General features: G+C 64.5%; 3 protein-coding genes across 13 annotated transcripts; 1 reads left to right on the top strand and 2 right to left on the bottom strand.

The window, feature by feature from the left end:
• Nucleotides 1–1,587: 1,587 nt before the first annotated feature.
• On the bottom strand, nucleotides 1,588–9,635 carry LOC102084308 (G protein-coupled receptor kinase 5). Of its 9 annotated transcripts, none has more exons than XM_065040856.1 (16): nucleotides 9,390–9,635; nucleotides 5,884–5,979; nucleotides 5,645–5,757; nucleotides 5,192–5,308; nucleotides 4,875–4,975; nucleotides 4,710–4,802; nucleotides 4,570–4,648; nucleotides 4,353–4,493; nucleotides 4,096–4,286; nucleotides 3,986–4,023; nucleotides 3,526–3,615; nucleotides 3,235–3,443; nucleotides 3,012–3,149; nucleotides 2,805–2,921; nucleotides 2,588–2,719; nucleotides 1,588–2,497 (listed from the first exon to the last, which is right to left on the bottom strand). In XM_065040856.1, the coding sequence occupies exons 1-16, from the start codon at nucleotides 9,439–9,441 to the stop codon at nucleotides 2,390–2,392; spliced, it is 1,815 nt and encodes a 604-aa protein (XP_064896928.1). In that variant the 5' UTR covers nucleotides 9,442–9,635; the 3' UTR covers nucleotides 1,588–2,389. The 9 variants fall into 9 exon arrangements, with proteins under 9 accessions (XP_064896928.1, XP_064896925.1, XP_064896927.1 ...); XM_065040853.1 differs by having other exon boundaries at nucleotides 2,805–2,942; nucleotides 9,390–9,621; XM_065040855.1 differs by having other exon boundaries at nucleotides 2,805–2,942; nucleotides 4,570–4,633; nucleotides 9,390–9,610.
• A 1,001-nt stretch (nucleotides 9,636–10,636) lies between these two features.
• LSM1 (LSM1 homolog, mRNA degradation associated) lies at nucleotides 10,637–12,623 on the bottom strand. 2 transcript variants are annotated; one of them, XM_065040868.1, is made up of 4 exons: nucleotides 12,467–12,623; nucleotides 12,076–12,144; nucleotides 11,348–11,463; nucleotides 10,637–11,149 (listed from the first exon to the last, which is right to left on the bottom strand). In XM_065040868.1, exons 1-4 carry the CDS (start codon nucleotides 12,510–12,512, stop codon nucleotides 10,979–10,981), a joined length of 402 nt encoding a protein of 133 aa, XP_064896940.1. In that variant the 5' UTR covers nucleotides 12,513–12,623; the 3' UTR covers nucleotides 10,637–10,978. The 2 variants fall into 2 exon arrangements, with proteins under 2 accessions (XP_064896940.1, XP_064896941.1); XM_065040869.1 differs by lacking the exon at nucleotides 12,076–12,144 and having other exon boundaries at nucleotides 12,467–12,577.
• A 71-nt stretch (nucleotides 12,624–12,694) lies between these two features.
• On the top strand, nucleotides 12,695–16,905 carry BAG4 (BAG cochaperone 4). Of its 2 annotated transcripts, none has more exons than XM_065040863.1 (4): nucleotides 12,695–12,828; nucleotides 14,173–14,433; nucleotides 14,818–15,045; nucleotides 15,492–16,905. In XM_065040863.1, exons 1-4 carry the CDS (start codon nucleotides 12,751–12,753, stop codon nucleotides 15,969–15,971), a joined length of 1,047 nt encoding a protein of 348 aa, XP_064896935.1. In that variant the 5' UTR covers nucleotides 12,695–12,750; the 3' UTR covers nucleotides 15,972–16,905. The 2 variants fall into 2 exon arrangements, with proteins under 2 accessions (XP_064896935.1, XP_064896936.1); XM_065040864.1 differs by lacking the exon at nucleotides 12,695–12,828 and adding an exon at nucleotides 12,855–13,733.
• The last annotated feature ends 915 nt before the right edge of the window (nucleotides 16,906–17,820 follow it).

Here is a 17,820-nt window from a genome sequence, read left to right as displayed (position 1 = left end):
CCCCAGGGCGGCTCCTCTCCATCTCCAGGACGGCTCCTCCATCCCAGGACGGCTCCTCTCCATCTCCAGGACGGCTCCCCCATCCCAGGACGGCTCCTCTCCATCCCCAGGACGGCTCCCCCATCCCAGGACAGCTCCTCCATCCCCAGGACGGCTCCTCTCCATCCCCCGTGAGAAAATTCACCTTGTGTTCACATCAGCAATGTGCAGGTCCACGGAGGGGCTGGTGGGACCAGGAAGAAGCCAGAAGCTGCACCATCCCCTTCCCAAACATGTACTGGGGAACCTACGCCACAGCTGCGCTCCCGCTCGCTGACCGGCACTGCGGCCCCGGCATGGAGGAGGAAAATCAGGAGCGTTTGAAATCCCTGAGCCATTGCTGGGAGGTTTGAAACCCCTGAGCCATTGCTGGGAGTCCCCAGCCCCACGGCATGGAGCTTGTGCCAAATGCACAACAAGCACAGAGGTGACCGAGCCCCTCCCCGGGCTGGGGGACGCAGCACTAGGGTGACACGGAGACCCCCCAGCTACAAACCGCTGTTATCCCCGCCGGAGCAGCCGCTGCCGGGCACAAGGCCTCGGCACAAGGACACGCAGTTGTTTGTGAGAAGAACCACAAGAGAGCCGGGGCAGAGCCACCCCTCCGGCGCTGGGCTGGGGGCTGGAAGGGCACGAGTCCCTCTGAGCCCCCCGGGAGGGGACACGCAGGGACAGTCACGCTGCACCGTGGCACATGCAGCAAACGCTCCAGGCGGCCGGTCCCCAGAGCGGCACAGAGACCCACAGCCAGGGAGCTGTGCCAAAACAGCTCTGGGACCCCCCGTTTGGTTAACTGGGACCAACCCCGACACTCACCAGCTCCCAGTGCCACCTCAGCATCTCCTCTGGATGTCCCACAGGGTCCCTCGCTGTCACCGAGTCTGCTGAGCCTGCGAGGAGAAGGGTCGGCAGCCCCACCACGGCACCAGGGTGGCACCGGGGATGACACCGGGATGGCACCGCAGCACCAGGGTGGCACCGGGGATGACACCGGGATGGCACCGCAGCACCAGGATGGCACTGGGGATGACACCAGGATGGCACCGCGGCACCACGATGGCACCAGGGATGACACCAGGATGGCACCGCAGCACCAGGATGGCACTGGGGATGACACCGGGACGGCACCATGGCACCAGTGAGCAGCAGTGCTGTGCGGTGCCACAGGCAGCTGGGACGGGGTTGGGGTCCCAGCACCTACCTCGGGCACCGGGACCGTCCCCCTGGCTGCTCCCACGTGTGCTCTGGCACCGCCCGCCTGCTCGGAGCTGCCCGGACCCCCCCGGACCCTCGGCTGGGGATGCTGAGCTGGGACCCCCGAGCTGGGGGTGCGGGGGGCACAGGGGGAGCACGGCCGGTCCAGCGCGGGGACGCTTGGGGACACAGCACAGCCTGCACCAGGACGGGTGCCCAGCACCCTCCCACCCCTTCCTGGGGAGCAAACACTGGCCAAGGCAAAACAGCCACAGCAGCCCCCACAGCACCCAACGAGCCCCCATCCCCAAAAATGCCTCCCCAAAACCTCCCCATGCAAAGTCAACACGCGGCTCCGTTTGCAGCTTTTACCTTAAAAATGTACATCCAGGCGCTCAACGTACAAATATTTACAACTGTTTACAAATGTACAAAACCGGATTGAATGTAAACCAAAGGTGCTGGAGGCAGAGATGCACCAGGGCCCGAAGCGGGGGGCAGCACAGCCCCCCCACCCACATGTGCTGTCCCTTGCACACCCGCATGCTGTCCCTTGCACACCCACGTGCTGTCCCTTGCACACCCACGTGCTGCCCCTTGCACCCCACCAGCCCCAGGAGGACAAAGTGACAAAGGGAACCCCCCAGGCCCCCCACGTTCGAGAAAATTCCCTTTCCTGAGCCCATTTCACACTGTGGTGGCCGGAGCCGGAGGGGGCAGCCGGTGTTTCCCCGAGCGGGGGCTCTGTCGGGGTGACCCCGTCACTCCCGCTGCAGCATGGCCAGGGGGAGCCGGGGGTGTCCCCCCAGCTCCAAGGCTGCCTTTGTTTCTATTCGGAGAGTGCAGATAAACCCGCAGCCCCCCCCGTGCCCGCAGAGGTCACGCACCGAGTGGCGATAAGATAACGGGCTCAAACGCAGCAAAAATAGGTCCCTGCCCTGGCCCCTTCCCCTGGCAGTGGCTGGGGGGGCAGGTGGGGGGGCACCCTGCAGTGGGACCCCCAAGAAGAGCTGGAAGGGCCGTAGGGCTGCCAGGGTTGGGGTCAAGCAGACTCTGCCCCATCACCCCACGCATGTCAGCGCCCCCGAGACCCCAGCCCCAGGGAACCATGGGAGGGCGTGGGGGGCTGGGGGCTCCCCCGGGGTGGCGAGAGGGGTCAGGACGGGGCCGGGGTTCGGCAGGTGGCGTTGGCTGCAGGGGGGTGCGAGTTGCTGGCGGCCGGGTCGGGGGGGTGGATGGCGGTGCCGATGGGGTAGTCGGACGGCTGCGAGGGACAGACAGATGGCAGGCAGTCAGCTGGGGGGCTCGGGGAGACCCCGGGACACCCCCGTTCCAAAAATCCCCCGTCTCTTACATGGCGTCGGAAGAGCCTCTGCAGGAGGCTGCGCTTGGGGGGCTCGGGCAGCTGCCACCAGTCCAGGTCGGGGGAGCGGGTCCCGCCAGGGCCGAACACGTTGAGGTCATTGAAGCACTCGGTCTCAATCATCTGGGGGGGCAAGTACCCGCGGGGGTGGGCACGGGCAGCTCTGGCAGCGCTGCCATGGGGCAGGACCCCCCGGCGCCCCCGGTACCTCATTCTGCCAGGGGATGGAGACGCTGCCGGTGGCGAACTTGGCGTAGAAATCGCTGTCGGTTTGGTCCAGGTTGACGCCCTTCACCGTGGAGAACTGCTCGATGTCCAGCACGTCCTTGCAATAAACCGCCCGGGGCTGCGGGAGCAGAACCGTCACGGGGGGCACGGGCATCACCCCCCGGAGCGCCCACCCCCGGTCCCTTACATCGGGCACGAAGGGGGGTGTCATGATGCCGGCCTCCAGGCGCTTGAAGTTGATGCTCCTGAAGAAGGGGTGACGCTTCACCTCGGCCGCCCCCTCGGCCCCGCAGCCCAGCCGCTGCCGGGGGTCCTTGGCCAGGAGCTGCGCAGGGGGACAGGGGGTCATGGGGGGTGGGTCAGAGCCCACCCCGTCCCCCGCAACAGGGACCAGCCGCTCCCCGACTCACCATCTTGCAGATGGCCCGAGCATCCTCGCCGAATTTCTCCGAGTAGGGCTCCTGCTCCTCCTGCACCCGCTTCTCCACCTCCTCCCGCTTCACGCGCTCCTTGCGGGCGCGGAACGGCGACTGCCCCTCGATCATCTCGTACACCAGGCAGCCCAGGCCCCACCAGTCGGGACTGAAGCTGTAGCGCTCGTTGCTGATCACCTCCGGGGCTGCGGGCACGGCCCCGCACCCGTCAGCGCCCCGGAGGGCACCGCGGCAACGGGACCCCCGCTGGCGCAGCCCCACGCTCACCCATGTAGCCCACGGTGCCCACGCGGCCGCGGATTGTCTCGCCCTCGGGGATCTTGATCGCCAGCCCCAGGTCGGAGATCCTGATGTGGCCTGGGGCAGGGAGGGGGTTGGGGGCATCATAGAATCGTTTTGGTAGAAGAGACCCTCAGGATCATGGAGTCCACCCATAACCCACTCTGGCACTGCAACGTGTCTTGAGAACCTCCTGTCCGTCTGTCCAGCCCTCCAGGGATGGTGACTCCAGCACTGCCCTGGGCAGCCTGTTCCAATGCCCCACAGCCCTTTGGGGAAGAAATTGTTCCCCAGATCCAGCTCTGCATGGAGAGCAGCAGGAAAGGGCCCCCCCCACATCCCTGCACGTCCCCCCCAAACCACCACCAGATCCCCCCTGGAAGCACACGGAGACCCAACCCAGAGCCCAGAGTACGGGCAGCACCAGCCCCAGCAGCTCCCTCCTCACCATCATCATCCAGCAGGATGTTCTCCGGCTTCAGGTCCCTGCGGGGACAGACAGACGGACGGCTCAGCATGGCGCGGCCCCACCCAGCCGCCCCCCGTGGCCCCGCTCACCGGTAGGCGATGCCCTCCTGGTGCAGGTGCTGCAGCCCGCAGCAGATCTCCGCCGCGTAGAAAACCACCCGCTCGTCCTTGAAGCCGGGGTTGCCCATGTTGTAGATGTGGAACTTGAGGTCGCCGCCGTTCATGATGGTCAGCACCAGGCAGAGCGCATCCTTCGTCTCGTAGGCGTACGCCAGGCTCACCTGCACCACCCGGCTGTCAGCACCGGTCCCGGGCCCCCCGGCCCCCCCGGAGAGCCCCACACGCACCACGAACCGGCTGTTGACCTTCTCCAGGATCTGCTTCTCGTTCAGGGCCATCGCCTCCCCTTTCCGCTTCTTGATTCGCTTCTTCTCCAGCTTCTTGCAGGCGTACATCTTCCCCGTGGCCCGCACCTGGCAGGCGCACACCTTGCGGGGGGAACGGCGGTGGGGTGAGCCCCCACCAGCCCTAAATCTGCCCCCCACCCTCTCCCCATGGCCGTACCTCTCCAAAACCGCCCTTGCCCAGGATCCGGTACTGCCGAAACGTGTCCTTGGTGACCGGCTGCCTGAAGCACACAGCCCTGGGCACATCAGCCCCACTGCCCCCCAGAGCCCCCCAAGACCCCTCAGACCCCCACTCACCTCTCCAGGTACTTCCACTGCAGGAACCGGTCAAAATACATGCTGTCCCGGTAGTCAGCAAAGGGGTCCCCACTCAGGTACTGGTGCAGGGGGCTGTGGGGGGACACGGGACAGTCAGTATCACCCACAGCCCCCAGGGCGCTCGTCCCCGGGCAGGACACTCACCACAGGCAGCTGCTGAACAGGTCCTTGCAGGGGCTCTTCTGCAGGTCCTGCAGGCAGCGGCTGGCGTGGGGCTGCCCCACCTCGGGCAGGAAATCCGGGGACTACCAGGGGGAGCAGATGGATGTGCCCCCCACCCCGCTGCGTCGCCCTCGCAGCCCACCCGTCGCCCGGCTGGTGGTGGGTGCCACCAGGATGCTCAGAGAGAGGGGACGTGGCTCCTTGGCCAGCAAGGGACCCCCCGCACCCTGCTGCTCCCATCCCATTCTCACCCCGTCTTGCTCCAGCTGCCTGGGGGCACAAAGCCCCCCGGGACTCACCTCCTGCTGGAGGAACCGGCGGATGATCTCTTCCCCCATCTCCTTCCGCTTCTCATCTGGGGAGAGCTCATAATCCGCCTGGGATGTGCAGGAGAGGAGGGGGCTGCAGGCTCTGCCCTGTGTCCCCACACATCCACCAACCGTGTGGTAAGGGGACATGTGGGTCATTTCGGGAGGTTTGTGCCGCAGCTGAAGCCTTGCGGCAATGGGATCAGCCTCGCGGCATTCGGAGGTTGCTGGGCTGGAGAGCCCCATCCTGCAGCACAACCCAGAGACGCACCTGCGGGGCACCGGGACGGGGTGGTCTCTGCCCCCCGCAGCCCCCGGTGCCGCTGCACCAGCTCCAGCCGCAACCCCGGGGCTCTGCGCACCCCCCGCCAGCCCCATCCCGGGCAAACGCGCCTGCACGTCCCCGTCCCCAGCAGCGCCGGTGGCATCACGCGCGTCCCTCACCACGGCGTCCAGGAAGCGGATGCAGCGCTGGAGCTCCGGCCGCGTCTGGCAGAACTGCCGGAAGAGCAGCCGGCCGATGGGCTGCTTCTGGCACAGGTTGCCATAGTCCTGCTCTGCAAGGGAAGGTGGGACGTGCCACGGGACACGCCGAGCGTGTGCCGCAGCCCTGTGCCCACCGTGTCCCCGAGCCGGGACCCGGGAGCCGGTCCTGCTGCTTCCCAGCGCCCTCCCCGTCTCACCCAGGCCCTTGCGCAGCTCATCGCACTGGCTGATGTGCGGGAACCGCAGGATCTCCCTCCACTTCTTGCTCCTGCCTTTCCGCTTGCCGCCGCCTCCTGCAGCAGTGGGAGAAGAGGTCAGGTCAGCAGGACGGGCGGCGCTGCCCCGGCCCGGTGGCGATGGGACAACGGGGCACCAGAGCCCCAGCCCAGTGCTGCAGAGTCACCTGGTTTGGGCTTTCCCCCCATCCCATTACTGCTGGTCCCCAAAACCCATCGCTCACACACGTACCCGCCACCACCAGCACTGGGGCTTTGGGCAGCTCTAAAACCATGGGTGAAAACCCACCCTGAGCGTGGAGAGGGCTCTGAGCCCCCAAGGGACCATTGCCCCAGATAGCCAAAGGGATTCCCACCCGGTTGGGGCTCCCAAGGCAGCAAGGGGATGCCCCCTTGGCATCACTTCACCCCAAATGATGCTGCAGCTCCATGTTGTTCCCTCTCAAAAACGTCCAGTTTCCTTCACTCCCCACCAAGCCCTCATCCTGCCCGCAGCAGCCCCTGCCTCCTCAGGGACAGGGACTCCCCAGGGACATGGAGGGGGCAGAGCAATGGCCCCACAGCCGCTGCTGGCGGATGCTTGGCGCGTGAAGTCATCCCTGCAGGGACCTGACATCAGCGCGGCTCCGAGCTGGTGGCCGGCCAGCACCGCCCGGTGACGCCGTGGCCAGCCCAAGGGACGCCACGGTGCTGGGCTCCGGCACGGGCGGTGTTTCGGCCGGGCAGAGCTTCCTGCCGTCATCGGCTCCTTCCTCCGGCAGGAACAGCCCCGCCAGCCAGTGCAGCGGCCTCAGCGGCGACAGGTCCCCGGGCACCCCGAGACCAGCAACACGGGGTCCTGGGCACCTGGTGCTGAAGGAAGAGGAGCAGCCGCTCCCCTCGCCCCGCAATGCCCAGGCTGGAGCCCCGGGCGGCTGGCACGGGGGGATGCCCAGGACCCTCCGCCCGCACCAGGAGCCATCGACCTTGCAGGGATGCTCGGAGGCCGCAGCTGGACGCTGCTCACGCGATCCCCTCCCTGCCTCTTCCCCTGCAGGTACCAGCCCCAGCACCGCCTGGCCCTTTACAGCGCTCCTTCCAAATTTCGACTTATTTGCTGCAACGATAAAAACTAAATTAACGCTCATCACCCGCATCCCAACGCATCTCCCCCGGCTGAGCCCTGGGGACGTGCTCTCAGCGGGGACGGTGGCACTGCAGAAGGGCTGGGGCTGGATGGGGAGGAGGGGAGCTGAGCACATAGGGAGATTCACTTCAGAAGGGTTTTGCCCCCACGCAGGCTCCTGCTGCAGCATCCTCCTGCCCCGGTCCGGTGCCCCCGCAGCGTGCCCGGCACAGCACAGCCAGGGCGAGCACAGACGGCACCATGTCCCCACTCCTGTCCCTGCCGGCACAAGCCAGAGCCAGCAGCAGGACTCAGCGGGAAAGATAGAAAGAGAAACTGGAGCCCGCCTTGCCCTGCTCCCCTTAAGTGAACCACACCGGGAAAGCCCTCGAGGATGCTGCTGCACCAACCGTGGCAACCAGACAATCTGCTGAAAGCAAAATCAAACTGTTCCTCGGTGGCAAGGAGCCCACGTACCACACGGCACACGCAGGGAGGTGTGTCACACCAGCACAGCCGCGAAAGCCCCGCGGCAGGCGGGAGCGCGATCCCCGGGGTGCTCTGTGCCCGGATGGTTTGCGGTGGGGTGGCACCAATGCCCAGCGAGGTGCGGATGCGGCTGCCCCCGCCCCGGCAGCCATAGGGCCTTACTCACCGCCGGTTATCTGCCCCGCGCCTGCACGCTCCCGGGGGTTTATCCCGGGCACTTCCACGGGCGAACAAACCCTCCTGGCTCCCCGAGCTTCAGGAGCCCTTGTGGACACCAGCTCCTTGAAAGCTCCAGCAGAGACAGACACGAAGCCCAGGGAGACCGGCCGGCCAGAGACCCCCGCAGCCCACATGGGGCACCCCCCAGACCACCTTTTGGGGCGCAAAGCTCCTGGAAGGGTCACGAGGCCAAAGCGAGGGGCCCCGCAGCAGAGCAAGGTCCTTTCGAGGGGCACAGCGTGCGGCAGCAGCTCGAGGAGCCCCTCAAACCACAGAGCCCTCCAACTTACACATCACATCCAAACGCTGGATCTGACACCTCACTGAGCCCCCTGCGCCTCCTAAAGCAAGGCTGGTCTGTGACCCTCAAACGTGGGGACGCCCGGGCACGGCCGGGGGGTGTCAGCTTTCTGCTGAGACGGCTCCGGTCCTCCCCACGGCGCCGGAGAGGGAAGCGGCCGCCCAGCCGGGACCCAGCCCCGTCCCGCTCCACTCCCGGCTTCCGGCGCCTCTCGCAGCCCTTGCACGCCGACGTTAACCCGTGTGGCCCCGCGGTGCAGAGCCCCCACCAGCCCCGGGGCCAAAACCTCCCTCCCTGGGCTGCAGGTCGCTGGGCAGGTGTCTGCCCTGCATCCCGTGGGATGAGAGCAGCTTCCAGCCCGGAGCACAGAATGTCGGTGCCAACGGTCCGGCTGCCCCAAGCTCCCCATGCCAAACCTCCCTCCCCGGCGAAGGCACCGGCACCTCTCCAGCTCCATCCCCACAGCGTCTCCAGTGCTGCTGGAAGCAAACACGTCGGGAGTAAGGAAACCTTTAGAAAACATGGATTTCCGAAACCAAAAATGGGACCACCTCCAAGCCGCCCTGTCCCCAGGGCTGCCCCAGCGGATCTTGGGGCCGTTTGCTTTTCGGTCACAAAGGTTCAGCGACGAGGGCGCCGGTTTTCCAAAGGAAACCAAAAGCAAACAAAGGCTCCCGCGCTGCCCCGGGAGCCCGTGCCAAGCCCCGCGTCTGAAGGGGCACAAATGCCCAAGCCTTGTGCCCCCCCAGGCCTCACCGCAGCTGCCGGTGGGGCTCAAACCAGTGCGGTGGCACCGGCACCAGCCCGGCTCCACCGGTGAGGCCGTGTTTTTCCTGGAAGCGCCTGTCGCACAGGCCTGCACCGCGCAAAGTTTTGCTCACGGGAGCCTCATCCACGCCTGACACGTCCTGCTGGCGCAGAGGGACAGACGGACAGAGCGGCTCTCGGTCGTCCTGAGCCCGCGGTGTCTCAGCACATGCACCGCTTGGGGAAACTGCACCTAAACCGCTTCTTAAATTCTCTGCTTTGTGTCCCTGCGTCCACAGGGTGGGTGGGACACACAGACAGATATGTCCCGCAGCACCTGGGCAGCCGTCCCCTTGCAGGGACTGCACAAAGCCAACCGGGATGAGCCCCCCCCGGCCACCCACCACCCCTGGTGGAGGGGTCCCGGGGTGCTCGTGGAGGGGCCGAGGGTGCCCGTGGGGAGGGGGATACAGGGAGGGGGCGTGGGGAGGGGCCCGGGATGCAGCGTGGGAACGGGACCGGGATGGGACTGGGAATGCAGCGTGGGAACGGGACCGGGGTGGATCCGGGACGCAGCGTGGGAACGGGACGGGGACGCGGTGGTACCTTCGCGGGCCTTCAGCAGGACAGTGTTGGCCACGATGTTCTCCAGCTCCATGGCGGGGCCGGGGAGCAGCCCCGCCGCCGCTCACCATGCCCGGCCCGGCGGCGCGGGGCGGTCCGGCCGCCTCCGGGGCTGCGTCACCGCCGTGACGTCACGGGCCGCCCCCTGGCGTCACGGGCTTATGTAAGGGGCAGCGCACGGGAGCGCCCACCCCGTCTTGGGGATCCCCCCTCCCGCTTTGCGGTCGGGCAGCACCAGCCCCTTGCAGCCCCCGGCAGCGGCTGCGGCACAGCAGCCTTCCTCCTCCTCCTCCTCCGAAACGGGACGCCGGGCCGGCAGCGAGGGAGCTCCGTCCCCGCCACGCTGCGGGGCTGAGCCCAGGACGGGAACCCCCCCTTCATCCACCCCGCACCCCAACACCCCCGCTGCCCCCCCCGGGCAGCAGCAGCGGCGGGCGAACAACGAAAGCGAAGGAGCCGCTTCCTCCCGGCGGAGATTCTGCAGCCGCGGGAGCCGCCACCGGCTCCATCCAGCCGCTGTTTTTGTTAAAGCAAGAAGTCGCGTTTCCTTGTTTACTCCTGTTTTGCCACCAAACTCACGACGTCCCCCCCGAGCCTACACGAGTAAATACAACAGGGAAACCGCTTTTTCCCCCCTCGAAGCAAGCAGCCCAGCCCCCGGGGTGCGGGGAAACACGTTTCTGGGCCGGTCAGTTGGGGGGGGCACCCCGGCTGTTTACTTTCCAGGAGCGCAGCAGCCAGACCTGTTTGTACCCGGTGCAGAGCTGGGCTCCTCCTGCAAAGGAACAAGCCCCTTTGGAAGAGAAAACCCACTCACAAGGACACCCCGAGCCCCCCTGCAAGCCCCACAAAGGTGCACCCATCACCCAACAGCCCCGGGACATGAAGGTCCCTGTACCTGCTGCAGCCACACCAGCTCCTCCAGCACCGAGAAACCAGCCCTGTGGCAGCTCTTTGTTAGTGGGTAATTAGTGGGCTCAGCTGCTGGAGAGCTGCCCAGCCCAGCTGGGGGGAGCCAACAGCCCCTGTTGGGGTGCAGGGGATCCCCAAGTCCTGCTCCCCACCCCAGAGGGAGGGATCTCACCACATCCTTCAGCTTCTCCTCAGTGCAAGTCCGGCCACAGCAGGACCAAGGGCCCATTTCCCCCGTGCAGGGACCAGAGTTGGTACAAGGATGTTCGTCCCAAGAGAAGGGAAGGCGTCCGGTCCCAGACACCGGCAAAGCAGTCTTGGTGAGATCAAGGATTTATTTACACATCAAGGAAAACTCTTGCCCAGAGTCATGAGAGGAGGAAAACGCAAACAAACCCAGAGGACCAAGCTATTTGCCTCCTGAACAAAACCACTGGTGCTCCCCAGTGCCCCTGCCCGCCTCGAAGGGCGGCCCGACGCCTTCTCTCCTCCTCCACAAGGAGAAACCGATGGCGTGATTTTTGTTTTACAGTTATCTGTGCCACAGAAAACACAACCTGAAAATAAAAACCGCCTTCCCGAGGAGATCCCCCCGCACACGGCGGGTCACAGCGCACCCCTCGCTCTGCCGCGGGGGAAGGGTCCGAGCGGCGGCACGTCTAGTACTCGTCCAGGGTGTCCGCCCGGGGGACGCAGAGGCCCCGCTCCTTCAGCGCCTGCACCTTGAGCTTCTCCGACTCCTGCTTGGCCTGCTGCTCCACACGCTGCTCCTCCAGGATCTCCTCGATGGACACCTGCTGCAGAGGCGTGTCGCTCTCCTTCTCCAGGTCCTGCAAGAGGAACAGCCGCTCAGCCCCTCGGCAGCAGCCCGCGCAGCTCCGCTCGTGGGACGCTCCAGCATCTGCGGGGCAGCTCGGTCTGGAGGGACACAAAGCCAGCGGGGACGGCAGCAACCGTATTTCACAGCAGACAGACACACGGACACGCAGCTGCGGTGAGAGAGCAGGCAGGGTGAGCCGCCTACTTACTATTTCCCCCAGCAGAACGACATTCTCGCCTCTCACAACAAAGATGCCTCGAGGGATGTCCCCATACTTCTTGCCCACGTGGATGCGCTCCACCGTCTGGTGCAACACCAAGTTTGCTGCAGTGATCGAGAGACAGAGAGAAAATAATCCATGTTTTGCTACATTTTCTAGCTGTGAAGAACACTGCATCCCACCCAGGTACCAAACCCACAGCAGCGATGGCTCAAAAGGAGACGTCAGAGCACCAGTGCTGGATGTAACCGGGGGAAAGAGCAGCTGGTTCTGGGAGAAATCTCCGTGAAACACCAATTCCAGTGGACACACAGGTGGGGGTTTAACCCACAACGCAAACACACTCCAAAAACACAACCTGCAACCACATCACTTTACACACTACGAAACTGATTTATTTTAAAACTCGTATTGATTTCAGCTAAGAAAATGCACAGGACCGGCACACGGCGGGGTCGTTGCTGTAGGCAGTTGGTGCAGCTGAGCGGGGACCATGAAACAGGGAACTCCCCCCTAATCCAAACCCTTGTTACCACTGCAGCTCCGTTTGGGACGGGAGCTGCTCCGGTAAGCACGGCCCCTACAGACACGGGAACATCCCCCGGCTCATGCAAACGGCCCCGCCGGGCTCTGCTCCTCCTCCCCGCAGCCCCCGCACTCGGCCGGCACCGGATTGCACCCAAATCCCGGCCTAACCCCCCCCGGTGCGGACCTACCGAACTGGTCGATGCTGCGCAGGTACCCGATGAGCGTCCGGCCGTCCCGCAGCAGGACCAGGTGCTTCTCTGAGGGACAGGGAGCGCGGGAGGGGTCAGCCACGGCCGCCCCCCACCCTCCACACACACCGGGGGGACACCGGAGATGTCCGGTCAACCGGCCCCGGGGAGCGCGGACGCCCCACGCGTGACCGGTGCGCACACGGGGGCAGTTCCCCTGGGAAAGGAGGGGTCCGACCGCCCCACGGGGAGCAGGACCCGCAGACAACGGGAGGTCCAACCCCCGCGGAGGGCAGCACCGCCGGGGACCGGCCGCCCGGCGGGGACGGTGCCCCCGGGGCCGGGGCTCCCGGCGCGGGCAGGGCCCGGCCCGGCCGCACGCTGCACTCACTGTCGATGTCCTGGATGAGGCTGGCCGTGCCGGGCATGTAGTTCATGGTGCCGCCGCGCCGCCCCCAGCGGAAGCGCCGCCATGCGCCGGAGCCGCCGCCGCCCCGGAACCGCCCCGCTGCCGGGTGGGCCCCACATTAGCCCGCCCTTTTAAGACGCGCCGGCCGTGCTCGCGGGGCGGACGCTGGTTGGTCGGCGCCGGCGAGGCGCGGCCGCCGATTGGCGGTGGGGCCAGGCAGCGGCCATTGGCGGCGGGGCGGGGCGGGGCGGGGCGGGGCGGCGGCCATGGAGCCCTGCGGCCGCGCCGCGGAGCCGGGCCCGCCGTGGCCCCCCGGGTCCTCCCGCCCGCCGGCGGCCGCGCAGGTAACGGCGGGGGCGGCGGGGACCGGGCGGGCGGCGGGGAGGCGGCCGCCCCGATCCCGGCCGTTGAGCCGAACTACCGGGGCTGCAGCCCACCCCGTGCCCGGGGCGGGGGCAGGCGCGGGGTCCGTCCCCCCGGCTGCACGGGCAGCGCTGCGCGGCCGGTACCGGCTCCCCCAAAACACCCCCGGGACGGCGGCACCGAGCCGGGACGCGCCGCCCGGATCCTTCAGCCCATCCCTGACTTTCCCCACGGCCCATTGGGGTGCTTTTCTCAGCTCCGTTGCCAAAAGGAGCCGTTTTGCGTGAAAAATCCGCTCCCCCCCCTTTCCCCGGGGTTTGGGCGGATGTTAACGGGAGAAAAACACATCAAACGGCGAACGCGGTGAAGTTTTACCTTCGTATCGAGTTCAAGGTGACATTTGCAGGGCGGGGATTTTAACGGGGAGCTCCCCGCGGAAACGGCGCCGTCCCCGGTTCGCTGCCGCTTTGTGCTGCGGTTTGTTTGAATCCTATGGGATGTATAGGTCTGTGCGGTCCTTCCATAAACCCCGGCACGCGGGTGACACAATCACCCGTTGAACAGCTCACCTGCGAAAAAATGCTTTGCCCAAAGCTACGGGGAGTCATCCCGGAACCCCGACGCTTAATTATCTCCGCTACGGGCGGATGGAAGCGTTCAATATACATCAATTGTTTGCATGCTCTCAGATAAATTCTCACAGACGGACGTACGGACGTTGCCCACACAAGCTCTCGGATCCCAGGGCCCCAGCGGGGCCCAGAACCGGCTGGTCTTGATCGAGCGGGGAAATGCGCTTTTCCCGGAGTGTTTTTCTTTTCATCCCCCAGTCAGTGACTAAACTGACTTGGTTGAACCACCCAAGAGCCTCTTGCTGCAAGGAATTGTATGTGTATTTCTGAGCAAGGCTTAGCTAAGCGAAGCATGGTTAAGCTTGGTGTATCCCCTCCTCTTCCCACCTTCCAGACAAATCTGGAGTGATCTGCGGGTGTCCCCGAGCGTGCTGCGAGGGCGGTGGGACCAGCCCATGGGCAGTCTGGTGACAGAAAGCCATGTTGGAGCAGAAAAACCTAAAACTGGGGCAAATCGGCCCAGGGACAAATGAACCCCTTAGTTAGACACTGCAGGAAGGGCCGGTGCTGTCCCCGGGCTGCTGCTGGGTAGACCAGAGCCCCCTGCCCCATGTCCCATCACCTCTGCCCCGTGTCCCATCCCCTCTGCCCCGTGTCCCATCCCCGTGTCCCATCCCCTCTTCTCCGTGTCCCATCCCCATGTCCCATCCCCTCTGCCCCATGTCCCGTCACCTCTCCTCTGCTCTTCTGTAGGCGATGGATTCTCCCTACATGAACGGAGCCTACGGCTCCCCGTACCCCCCAGTTCCCAGCGCTGCCTCCCCCTATGCCGGGCTGCCACAGACACGGGGGTACTACTGCTCCGGGCCCCCGCGGACCCCCTACCCCATGGACTCAGCGGGGATGTACCGGCCCCCGTCGCCCGCTCCCCCCTGGAACTACGTCCCGCCGGACGGCGCCGCCGAAGGCTCCTCGCTCCGGAGGCAGCAGGTTCCTGGCTACTCCCCCCCGCAGGTAGGAGGCCGGGCAGTGGCCACAGCCACGGCCACAGTGGCCATGGCGCTTCCTGGGGCACAAGGTGTGGTTTTGTGGGGGCCCCAGCAGAGGGAGCACCCCCAGTGTGTCCTCTAGGCGATCCATGGCTCCGTGTGGCTGCTGTGCCTTGCGCAGCTTGTACTTTTTATTCCTATAAATATTTTATTCTTATATTTATTATTATGGTTTTTATTCTTATGAAAACTGATGGTCACCCTGTTCCCCACAGACTCCAAGCCCGTGGGTCAGGAAAGCAGGAACTGGGCAGCAAGGGTGATGCTGTGGCCATTCCCAGGGCTGTCCGGAGCGCAGGGTGCTTGGGGCGACTCCGGGGGTAACGCCTGTCCCCCCCTTTTCTTGCAGACCCCGGGAATGCCCATCCCGCAGTATTCGTACGGAGACAACCCGGGGGTCACGCTGCAGGGGCCGCAGCTGCGAGCCCCAGAGGACACGTGGGGCCTCCCCAGCGTCTATGGGGTGCGTTACGCCTGGCCCGCGGCCCCCGGGCACGGGAACCCCTTCGGCTCCGACCCGCACCCGCCCTGGGCCGGCAGCGCAGCCCCTGCCCACCCCCCGGCCTGGGACACAAAGGTACAACCGATGCTTCTGCAGCGCCTTCCCGACCACCCGACCGTGTATTGTTGTTATTATCATTATTATAATTATAATTATCATTATTATTATTATTATTACTATAGATGATAGAGCTTTCCTCCAAGCCTGGCTCCCCTGGGGATGCCCCTTTGTCCAGGCACGGTCAGTTTAGGTAGGAGCAGCAGGACTCGGGGCGCCAGCCCGCGGGGCCGTGATGTGTTGTGACATCACGGTGTGTGACAGTCTCAGAAATGCCGCCCGGATCCCCGGTAACACCGCGCCGAGCCGCTCTGCCCTCCCTCGCGGGCACGCACGCCTCAGGGCAGTGACCGTGTCACCCGCACCCGATCCCACCCTGCTTTGGCTGCCTTTCGAGAGCACGGTTAAACCCGGCTTTAAGGGAGATGCACTTAAAGATTTGTCTTTTTTCCGTCTGACTGCAGGATGCAGGTTACGACCAAGCCGAGCAGAGCGCAGACCAACACAGCTACTATTCTGATGTCAACCACCAGCCCTCGGGGACAATGAATGAGCACAGGGCGCACCCCCCGAGCCCCAAAGTGCAGTACAGCGCCCAGCCCCAGATGTACGACGCTGCGCGGCGGAAACCGCGGGCTGGGAGCCGGGAGGCTGCTTTGAAACCCACTGAGCAGCCCTCTGCAAATCCTGCAGCCGCCCAGCCGGAGATCCAGAGGATCCTCCACGTGATGGGGGCGGCCGAGCGGCTGGAGCAGGAGGTGGATGAGTTTGTAGGGAAAAAGACAGATAAATCGTACCGGCTTCTAGAGGAGATGTTGACCAAGCTGCTGCTGGAGCTGGATTCCGTGGAGACCGGGGGCCAGGACAGTGTTCGGCAGGCCAGGAAAGAGTCCGTCCACAGAATTCAGTCCATACTGGAACAACTGGAGAGAAAGGGATTGTGAAATCACATCAGCCACAACACACAGCCCCTTGTCACGGTTCCAAAGAGTCCTAGCTCTGTTAAATCAGCTCTTTCTGCTCCGCACTATTGACAATGGAATAGCAATAAGCCCCGAGTTAAAAAAGCAAAGCCACAAAAAGAGCCCCAAACAAAACAGAAGCCCAGCCCCAACAAAGAACTCGGCAGTGGACAAATTAAGGGAGGTCTGAAGCAGCAGACTGAGTCGTTCGTTTGTTCCAGGCTCTGGGAGAGCAGCAGCACCGCAGGTACGCACGGGTAGAGTCTCTGGGGATCCGCATCCCCGGCACCAGCAGGAGGAAAATCACTGTACAAAGTGCCCCAAAGGAGCTGCGGTGTGGAGGCGGCTCCGCAGCCACGGCAGCTCTGCAAACAGCCGCAGCGTTGGCCACACGTGGTCACAGCCCCGCAACCTGCGGCCACGAACCCAGAGCCCGCCCGTCACCGCCTGCAGCTTCAGCTTCAGCTTCTCGCCGTGAAACTCGTGTCGTCCTGGGCGTTTGTCGGGTTGTAGCGCGCCCGAGTAGCTACACCCGAGTGCTGCAGAACGGGACCAGGTCGGTGCAAACCGGTGTCGCGTCGTCTGCTCCGCCTGCCGTGAAGAGCCGGTCCCCGGTGTCCCCCGGGCAAGTCGCGGTTCTGCCGCTGGAAAGACACGAGCAGAGGAACGATGTCCGGGCAGAGCGGCCCGGAACAGCCGGACGCTGGAAACACTTCCCAGCTCACTTGGACGAAAATCCGCTTTTTAATCGTAATAGTGCGAGTTGTGTGTTCCGTGAGGCGCCGGTGGCGCCGGGTGACGCGGGGGACGGGACGGCTCAGCCGCTGTGCACCGGCCGGTTACAGCGCGCGATGCGAATCATCGCTCTGTGTGACCAGATAATAAACCCTCACAACTTTTAAATGTTATTTTGTAATTAGGGCATCTGGCAGTCTCTTTTCTTTAAACAAGAGGTTCTGGGCAGGGTGTGTAGCTCGGCCCGTTGCCCATCGCCGGACGGGCTGTCTCGGCAGGAAAACGCAGCGCGTCACCTCCGGGAATGCTCGTCTGGGGGTGTCCCAGGGGTCGGTGTCCCGTGGGGACCATTTCCACACAACCGGCCTCGGTACCAGCGGCTCTTTAAACCCAGAGGATGAAGAGCAGCACCGTGGTGCCTCTGCACTCCTTTTGGTTTATCTTATGGTTGGAAGTCCTGTAAAATGCTGCCTCTAATGCCCCGAGATCTTTCCTGAGATGCTGCTGCAGGTTCACTGAATTAGCCTGGTACAGTAATAACTCTATTTAGGTTTTTTTGAATGGGAATATGGGCAAGAAAACCATCACCCGCCCTGAAGAAATGTGTACTGCAGGGGCAGAGCCCAGTCCTTGCGCTGCGGGGTTCTAGCACACTCAGTTCCAGATTTACAGAGTCCTGTTCTGATCCTTCAGCATTTCCCGCAAGGTTTGGCTGTGAAGGAGATGGAAAAGCAGAGCAGGGATGTAAGTACCCAAAGAGACCTTAGTTGTCACGTTCTAGAAAAGTCAAGAGCGATGAATCTCATACTGGGGGCTGGAGGCAGCCCTGGTGACACCCGTGGCCACCCTGCCCTGTTCCGCAGCCGCTCCGGGTTCCAGCCCACGTCCCGGCCACGGTCTCACCCGCTTGTGCTCTGTAGGGAGTCACCAAAGAATGCATTTCTTCCTCTGTTCCCACATTTGCTTTTTTCCATTTGGTCGGTACAGCTGTTGAAACAAAGGTCTGGGTTCCCTTTGCACAGGATTTGGCCAAAGTCTGACATCTGTTGCTGCAAGAGATGGCGCAAGTCACGCTTCGGCAGAGCAAGCAGGACCG

Source organism: Columba livia, chromosome 25, assembly GCF_036013475.1.
Source record: "Columba livia isolate bColLiv1 breed racing homer chromosome 25, bColLiv1.pat.W.v2, whole genome shotgun sequence".
Taxonomy (NCBI): Eukaryota; Metazoa; Chordata; class Aves; order Columbiformes; family Columbidae; genus Columba; species Columba livia.
The sequence above is the reverse complement of the archived record's forward strand: the minus strand, read 5'-3'. Positions and strand labels throughout refer to the sequence as shown.